This window comes from Glycine soja, chromosome 12 (assembly GCF_004193775.1).
Source record: "Glycine soja cultivar W05 chromosome 12, ASM419377v2, whole genome shotgun sequence".
Taxonomy (NCBI): domain Eukaryota; kingdom Viridiplantae; phylum Streptophyta; class Magnoliopsida; order Fabales; family Fabaceae; genus Glycine; species Glycine soja.
The window spans coordinates 42,541,417-42,551,005 of record NC_041013.1 but is presented as its reverse complement, the minus strand read 5'-3'; the positions used below and the strand labels follow the sequence as shown (position 1 = coordinate 42,551,005).

Here is a 9,589-nt window from a genome sequence, read left to right as displayed (position 1 = left end):
AATGTAGATGTAATTCATACACGTGCTCGTGTATAGTGACAAAATTATCCCACTCTAGGCACAGCTATGCACCGTTCGGTTTTCAGCTAACGTTTTCGTGATCTTGTCTTACACTTACATGTACATCATGGTCATATTTTTATTGCTATTTATGTCGGTGGAGCATTCATTTTTTTACCTTTTGGTTCTTCCATCCCTATTTATGTCGTTGTAATATTGTGGACATTGATTATTTTTCTCCTTTTTTGGTTCTGTCATCAATGCAGAACTATACTAAACACTAAGCAATTTAACATTCATTGGACGCCTCCAAGGAACAAAATGAACACAAAAAATAACTCATTGGTGTAAAAAGTATTTGCAAAAGAATATAAACATGAAATAATATGAAAGCCATACACAACCAAACATTACAACTTTCATGAGTACATGGAAACAGTTTTTTTGGCATCAAATGACACCAAACAAGATAAGCCTCGTATAGAGTTCCAACATGGAAAATTTATTACCTAAGAAATCATTCCTTAATAACACAATAATCAGATAATTTACATCATGGATCTCTAACATAACACAGCAACTTCCAATCTCATTGCCTTGTTATTCAGTGTGTCAAGCAGGAAACTATCTACAATCTTCCACATGACTTCCATAAGTGTGTTCAAAACAACATATAATTCAATGTGCCAAACACTTTCTGTTGAGCAAAAGAATGGAAAGAGTGAACTCTTCTTGAAATATTGAAAAACCAAAAGCATGGAAAAGAGAACTGATAGCTGATCTGAACACTTTTGAAGATTATTATGAACCAATTTGCACAAAACCAATCAATCCACAAGGGTGATTCTGCTTCAGCTCTTTCTTCCAAAGAATAGAAGCTTACGAAATCCTTTTGCTGGTTTTGAATTGTCCTCAACAGTGTTCCATTTCTTCCTGGAGTGGACTGGTTCTGGCATCATCACTTGGTTATCAGGTGGAGGGGTAGTAGAAATTTGTTTCTCAGTGACTTGAGGCAAGATAGTATTACTTTCATCTATTTCTTGATTAACCTTTGAGTTCACAGAAGAAACTGTTTGGGGTTTGCTGGGTAATGCAGCTGTAGGACTTGTGATCACCTCAGTAATATGTCGAGGTTTGTTATCACCAGGAAGTAAAGATAACTTGTTTGACACTTCTTCACCTCTTGACTGATTTCCTCCCAACGCACAATCATGATTTGGCAAAGATGGATCGGCGTGAAGCTGGCCAACATTTGCGTGCACGTGCTCTCTTTCTGAAATCCAATATGTTGTGTGTTTCTCTAATGATGTCTTGGATAGCTCTCCATTGTCTTTCGAACCAAGATTACTGTTGTTCGGTTCGACAGATTGTGCAGGGACAGACTTCATTGGCAATGCTACTGAGACTTCTTTTTCATTCTTATCCTGGCCATTAGTGGCACCTACTAGAACCTCCCCATTTGTTTTCTTTTCGTTTTCTTTATGACTTGAAGATTTGACTTCTTTTGGGGCCTGCTTCTTCTTTTCTGTGCCAGTAGTCTTCTGCAAAGGTACACCATTTGCCTTCAAGGATGGTTTCTTGGTTGGACCTGATTTTGCTGGACTTGGTGAAACCTTCGGCTGACTTACTCGGGCAGTTGCAAGGCGTTCAATGGTGGAATTCCTGATGACTGGTTTTTGCAATTTCTTGGTCTCCTCATTGGATGGATGTATCTTAGGATTCTCTTTCTTTGCAGAAGTCAAGGAAGTCTTAGTTCCAGTCTTCTTAGAGGCACTTCTTTCAGCAATTCTTTTCTGCCGCTGAATCATCAGTTCCTCCTTTTTCTTTCTATTTTCCTCTTCCTATAAATAAGAGGGAAATAAAAGTGAACAAATAAAAGATTAAGTAAAAGAATGAGCTACTCCAATAACTCATGATGTTACAACTAAGATCTATAGAAAATATTAAGAGAAGTAAAAACCCCATCCCACATGTATTTTTTTGGGGGACATCCGATCCATGTATTAATAAAAGAAATTGTTACTTTTTTTCTAAGCCATATAATCAAAGAACTATCCATGTGGATCTGGCGCAACGTAAAGTGTTCTTTTCTGAGCCATATAATGATATAATCAAAGAATTGAAAAAGAAATTTCTACTTTTTGAAAATAAGCAAGCAGCTGTTCAATTCAATGAAATTTCAAAACAATTGAAAACTCACCACACAGTTTGAATTATTTAAATCACTTGCAGTTGGACTTATCAACTGATGGGGCATCTAATAAGTGGGGGCTCAAATTCCAATCCAAATTAAACTTCAAAATGATTGAAAACTTACAGTTTGATTCAAAATGAAACATCTACAATTATTAAATTCACTTGCAGTTTGATTTATGTATCTCAAAAAAGAATCCTATCATATATGTCTTGTTCTAGATCTAACAAAAGCAATTATGCATCCTAAAAAAGAAGCAATGTTTAATATATTCCTCTTTCTTTCACTTAACATTTCAAGGAAATTGCTAGAGCAAAGACAGTTGTTAGTTTACCTTCTCAGATTTGCTCTTTGTAACTCTAGTTTTGCTTCCAGGGGATGCTTTGCTTCTTGACGTCATATCAGATTTGCTTTTCCCAAGAGATGCATTTAGAGCCTTAGACTTTGCCTCTTTACTTGAAACTTTCCCATTTTTCACTCCAGGAGTTTTTGTATCAGTACCCTCGAGATTAGATGGGTGATTTTTATCAGTTTCAACTTCAAAAAGCTTTCTATTAGCTTCATTTGAAGAAATGTTATCATAATCCATTTCCATGCTCCAGGGTACCGGACTTTGCTCTAAAGCAGAATCACGGTCAAGAACCATGAAGAGATCATCAGGCTCATGGGAATTTAAGGTTTCAGTCTTATTGTGTGAACCTTCTTGTGTGCTGTTCATGAATTCAGTAGCCCCAACAATGTCTGAAACCAAACTTAGATCAGCTGCTGACTGAGAATTGAATTGATCTTCTGATGATCGAGCTTGAATCATGAAAGAGTCATCAGTCATAATGTCTTTCTTGTTCTTCTCTACATGAAAAGAATCAGTAGCTGCCGATGAATTGGAAATGCCATTAAACATGCTGAAATCTCGGTTTTGATTCTCATTTCCTGGTTTACCAGACTGATTGATAATGAACCAATCCTCTTCTTTCTGGCATTTAGTGAGGGAAGATTCTAGGCCATTGCCCGACAGATTTGACATAGAATAGCTACCTGATTCGCCAATTCTCTGAGAAAACAACATCGCCTCACCTGAGTTTATGCTTTTCCTCATTAATGAAGGAGCATCCTTTCCTTCCTTAAAGTTATCAACACGGTTTTGACCCTCACCCTTGAATCCCCTCTCTGTCACAACAAAGGAATCATTTGAAACTGCTTGAGTTTTACTAAAGTCTGGTTCGTGGTTAAATTCATTTGATCTTCCATTCTCAAAATTCTGACTGCCAATATATTCCTCCTGGAACTTCATAGGCTTTTCTCCGGCATCAGGAGTAGAATCATCATCTCTCAAAAGAAGATTCTGGAAAGCATCCCAGTTGTTATTGCCTTTCATGCCATTGGAATCAGCATTAGTTGAACCATTTAGCTTGCCAGAGTGCTTTGCACTATGCTGTTTCTTATGGTGACGGGAGCTTGACTTGTTTCTTCTCTCGAATGATCCTACAGGTTCCTCTAGCTGTTGTTTCAGGGAATCTACATTGATATATTCTTCCTCATTGGACAAACTCCCCTCTGTGGCACTACCTTTTTCACCATCTCCATTAGAGGTTATATAGTTTATATTGCGTATAACCACTTTCCTCGAGGACTTCTTTCCATGCTTCTTTTTGTGCTGATGTTCTGTTGAAGAGTGCTTTCTACCTTGCCTTGAATGGTCATCTGAATCACTCTCATAACTAGAGTCAGAGGATGCTGTTGAGCTATCTTCTTCAGACTGCTCCCGTGCTTGAAAATGTTTCTTCTTCTTCTTCTTATATGATGATTTATGATAATCCTTGTCTCGGTGATGAACAATATTAGAGTCTTCCACATTTGGAGGCCATTGCATATTCCCTGGATGGTATGAAGAAGGAACCTGCATACCAGGATAGAGGTACCCTTGGTATGGGGGCATTTGTTGAAATGGATGACCCTGAAAGTTGTGCATGTACTGTGGTAGATGGTTTGGCCAGGACATTGATATTTGAGCTCTTCCATCTGTTGATGGTGTTTGACCTGATGCCGGCAAGCTATAATCTGGAAGTTTTCAAAATCAACAACTAAAAAACTTTTGGATCTACCTGTACAAGATTTAAGTTGCTAGATAGACTTTGTTTCAAAAAATTAGTCCCACATACATTTTGCTGGAAATTCCAAGTAGTGATTTGTATAAGTCTAGTCAAGCATGAGGCAAGCACAATCCCCCAACTGACAGGGAATTCATGTATTAATTCTAAATTTTCTCAAAAGAAAGAACTATGTATTCTTTTTGTTTAACAATGAAGAAAATAGACTAACAGTGGTGAGAATACCATAATATATATATATATATATATATATATATTTTATTTATTAAAGATGACTATGGCTAAAGGCAAATTGTTTAAAATAAAAACACATTTGTTCTGCTCAGTTTTTGGAAACCTTGTACTCAGGACGGGGCAAAGACTGAGATAATGAATCAACTTAGCAGTAAAGGAGGATACCTTGGCCTATGTCCAAACTTGCATGACTTGGCGTTGACTCAGAAATTGAGGCATCAACTATGCCATTTAGTTTACTGCTTGTATCATCTTCACCAGCAAGTATGATTCCAGATGTCCTCAAGTATGGCAATTCAGGCTGAGCGGCTGCCTGCATGGCTGCTATCTCATCTATCCAGAGCTTGTCTTCATTCTTTTGTTTGCACAGCTCTAAGAAATTAATGCATGCTTCCCTACATGAATTGAAATAATATTAAATAGCAAAACAGAGAAAGTTTTCTGGGGCTAATCATTCATACGATAATCCTATATCAAGGAATCGTGTGAATATATTGTATTCAATGAGTCTACTATGTCGAAGGATAGAAAGATTTATAACATAAATCAAATAAAGTTGAGAGAGAGAGCGAGAGGTGTTGAGACAAATTCAAATATCAACAGAATACTGTTTGTTCTGCTGATGGTGCATCTATAGTTTAACTAGTTCTCATTACTTCTATAGTCTAAACAGTAAATGGAAACTGAGAGGATTCCCCTTTTGGGAATATTAAATTTTGTTTCCTTTTTCCTTGTTTTTACCACTCTTTCTTCCTGCCTAACAAGTTTCATAACAAGAAACACACACCTGCAAATTATTTAACATATGTTTCTCATAACTTTTGATGTAATAGACAAGCAAGTTATTATGGATTTATTTTTAAAAAATCCATTAATCATTTGAAAAGGATTTTCAGCCAAATAGGAAGGAGGCAATATGTATATGCAATTGCTTGAGGTAGGTGCCATTCATGTCATATCTCAAAAGGAACACTGTCTAAATAATGCAGTGACAAAACAAGAGTAAAATGAAAAACAAGCAGTGAAGAGTTAATAAGGGGCAAACCACTATGTCCAAACATAAATGTAAGTATAAATGAACTTCCATTCAAGCGAGCTAAAGGTTTTATTTATCATTATTATTTTTTTCCATTCAAGGGGAACTGTTTCAATTGATGAATGTCATTTTGTGGCATTGAACATTTTGTGGTACGCTTGCTGACCTTAAACGTGAAGCTCCAAATGCATCAGCAAAACATATTAGATCATCCACAGATTCTGGGTAATATCCTGCAACTAAAGCACGGGCATAGGCCATTGCTTGTTCTTTGCAAAGCATAGCTTTACGATTATCTAGAACACGTTGAAGGCGAACCCTGTTCATTGAAAATTGATGAAAAATTTATTGTAAGGTATATATGGACACATCCTGAAGAACAAAAAGATGTCATACAAGACAAATAAGGAAAACACCAAAAATTCAATACCTGGAGTTTTCTTCATGTCCATCTTCATTAGTTCCAGATGATTCATCTTTCATCTAAAAGACACCAAAGGTGATAAGAGTTTCAATATCTTAACAAAACCAAGGCAACATTAGCAAGCGTCATATTTACATACCTTAGAGGAAGTTGTTGACCTTTTGACACGCCCATCAGCAGATGAAATGCTTCCTGTTAATCCCAGGTCAAAATATGAAGTTGAAGCTACAAGTCTTTTTTCTATTTACTTTCATTATTACAATACTAGAAAAAGTGCAAATTACCCAACATAACCTGCTTTTCACCTCTCGTTTCCTATATCCTTTTTAAAATGATGATGGAAGATAAACTAGTAGAAAAGGGAGGATATAAGACAAGTAGTTGTTGGCTTCAGAAAAGTTGCTAATGATAATGTCAATAGGTTCATAAGTTAGTCTTTCTTATAGATGATTGTAACCTGTGCAAACGCTATTTGCTAATTTTACCTTCAAATGGAACATTTAATGATATCTTTTGCACAGTTAACATGCTGTGCTGACATGGGTAGCTAATGGGACCATCAAATTATTGAAAAATCATACCAAACATCCAAGTCATTTGGTACCCTTGCAAGTGCAATCAAATTAGCCATAGATAAGGGCATATATACATATCAGTTTAGTATCTCTCACGATTCACAACTCTCAAAAGACAAAGTATTGACCGCTATGATTGATCGAAGAACAAAAAGAAAAATAAGAATTTACCCCAGGAGAGTTTAATTAAGATTAATAATAGGGGAAAATAGTTGTGAAGGAGGTATATATTTTGGGATATCCAATTCCAATCAATAGAACGATAAGTCAATAGCGTGATTAAGATTTCCCATCCATACCTTCTGCTTCTGCCACCAAATTGCTCCTCTCACTTGACTGAATCGACCCTTCAATCTGCACAATCTCCTTTTCTATTGTCACAAACCTCTCTAGAACTTCTGGGGTGCTTATAAATCTAACAAACCTATAGAAAATAACCAAAAACAGACAAACAACACTGGTCTTACAAAATCATTCTACATCATGATAACCTACACACAAGTAATTAAAGGAGCCAAATCCTTATTCCTTAGTCTGATCCAAAATTCACATTTCTTCTGCTTTCAGAACATTCTAATCCAATTTATCAAAACCCCAAAATTTTTGCAAACCAAAACACAAAATCAAAAGAAAAGAACCTTTGGAGGGTGGCTTTGGTGAACCAGTGAGGATGTCCACCAGGTGGACGCAGAGTGATGGAATAGCCACCTTTGGAAATCTGATCCTTGGCACTCTTGAGGTGAGAAAGAAACGGTTCTAACAGCCCAGAAGCAAGCCTTTCACTCACACCTCCACCAACAACAACAAGGTCACACCTTCAACATGCAAAACAAGAAAAGGAACACACACAAAGTCAAAACAAACCATTTGGTGCCACAATTTTCATGTGTGTGAATTGTGAATCATCGTTAGAACCTGGTTCTGGTTGGAGTGAGCTGAAAGAGGGCATGATCAAGACGAGTGTTTGGGTCCATAGATGAGCCAAAAAGAGAGTGAGATTCAAACTTCAAAGTTGAAAGCTTTGGATCCTTAACCTTATTAAGTCCCTCCTCTTACATGGAAATGCAGAAGAGGGAATGCTAGCAGTGGCACATGGGGTGAGGGAGAAGAATGTGGGAATGCAATAGGCTCGGTTTTGTTGAGTTTGGAACGAGGGACCGACAGAACATGCTTATGCTGTCGTGTACACCCACACTTGCACGTTGTTGTTGTTTTTTTTTTGTTCAGAAAGAGAATTATGTAAAAGAATGCTTCAACTCGTAGAACTTTCAAGTGCAATGAGGATGATGAAAGTAGCAGAAGATAGATTTGAGAGTGGTTAAGAGGTCCATTTTCTTTTCTGTGTTAACTTGTCATCCAAGAGAGCAGAGAGAGAGAGAAATTGTGTGTGGCATTGTCTTGCTTTAACATGTTGTCGGTGTCGTTCACAGGAAGAGTGAGTGAGTGAGCAGAAAGAATAATTACAGTTGTTGTAATCACTTCATCCTTGTCAATGCCAAGTGCCAACCACAAAAATATTTATTACATAAATATTTACTATTTATTTTTTTAAAATTTAATAATTATAATAAATAGTTAATTTTAATTATTATATTCAAAAAAATTAATAATTAAAACAAAAAATAATTTCTTTAAAGTTACTCCTGATCCCTTTTCTTACATAAATAATAAAAAAAGTATATTCTCGTTGGCATGAGAATCGCATGAAGCCCATCTGTCTACATCCCATGCTTCCAACAAACAGTAATAATTCAGCTTCTTCTTCTGTGGACGAACCCTTACCTTTTCTTGAAGTATCTTCACGAATCCATTACCCATCTGTGTTGTGTATCATCTATCAAGGAATTTTTTAATGAGTATAGCCATTATATAATGTCAGTATTAGCTTGGATAAATTGGTAAATAAAAAAATAAACGAAATTAAATCACAATTTTCATATAAACTAAATCAAACTTTTCATATAGCCATTACGGTGCATGTATACGCAGCACAAATTAAGGTAAGTGAGAGGTGTTCGTAATTAATTAAAGTGATTGCTTAAGAACTATGTTCAAAGTTTCATCAATAATTATTTGTGATTGGTTTTGTAAATTTTTTTATTTTGACAACATGAGATTTAAACTCTAAACTTAATATATCAATATTCTTGTTTATAATCTTAACAGTACAATTTTATGATTAAAAAACTCTCTCTTATGCTTAAAATTAATTCAAACTGAACTTTAATCAATTACAATTTTGAGATGTCTAAAATATTAATAAAATTTGTAATAAAATAATTTAAAAATTATTTTCAGTTTTTAATTCGTTATTATTTACAAATATTGTGTGTAATTAAACAAAAATTTCTGTATTTTTTTAAGGCAGTCTTATCCTATTTAGAGCTATTATAGTTTGGAATGTAGTAACTGAATTAATTGCTCTTTTGTTTGGTTCATATTGAATTCAAAACATGTGAAGGTTACGGTGGTCCTATCAAATCCGAATAAAATTGTTTCTTATGGCAGAAACTTATGATCTAAATCAAAAGAAAAAGTTAAGTTATCGTTAAGAAAAATATTAGTAACATATTTTCTGATACGGTTTTTTTAATAAATTATCTTGTATTGGTTAATATTTACTGAAAATTACATAAATTTATTATGGGTCTCTCACATCTTAATTATTTAATGTCTCTCTTATAATTTTTAATAAATTTAAATCAACAATAAAGTGTGTATTAAAAAGAATATATTAAAGTACGTGCTATTAATATTTTTCTGTAACTAAAACATCTTTATTTTATGAAAAATTCATAAGGCACTATTTGCCCTGATATAAAGAGTTATATCATAAAAGAATGGTATATAATCACAGTCAATTAACCCTGTGAATGATGATATCTTATATAATTAGTTATGTACTAATGAAATCCGAGCCTACACAACTTATTAAGAAGTAGGGTTATCCACAAACAAAACTACTCTACTCATGCCTAAATGTTTGAATACTATGAACCACATTGAATAAACTGATCT

General features: G+C 34.9%; 1 protein-coding gene across 1 annotated transcript; it reads right to left on the bottom strand.

The window, feature by feature from the left end:
- Positions 1 to 357: 357 nt before the first annotated feature.
- On the bottom strand, positions 358 to 8,003 carry LOC114378309 (COP1-interacting protein 7-like). Its single transcript, XM_028336882.1, has 9 exons — positions 7,487 to 8,003; positions 7,210 to 7,386; positions 6,871 to 6,995; positions 6,136 to 6,188; positions 6,003 to 6,055; positions 5,739 to 5,891; positions 4,702 to 4,931; positions 2,529 to 4,252; positions 358 to 1,841 (listed from the first exon to the last, which is right to left on the bottom strand). The coding sequence occupies exons 1-9, from the start codon at positions 7,543 to 7,545 to the stop codon at positions 852 to 854; spliced, it is 3,564 nt and encodes a 1,187-aa protein (XP_028192683.1). The 5' UTR covers positions 7,546 to 8,003; the 3' UTR covers positions 358 to 851.
- Positions 8,004 to 9,589: the final 1,586 nt, after the last annotated feature.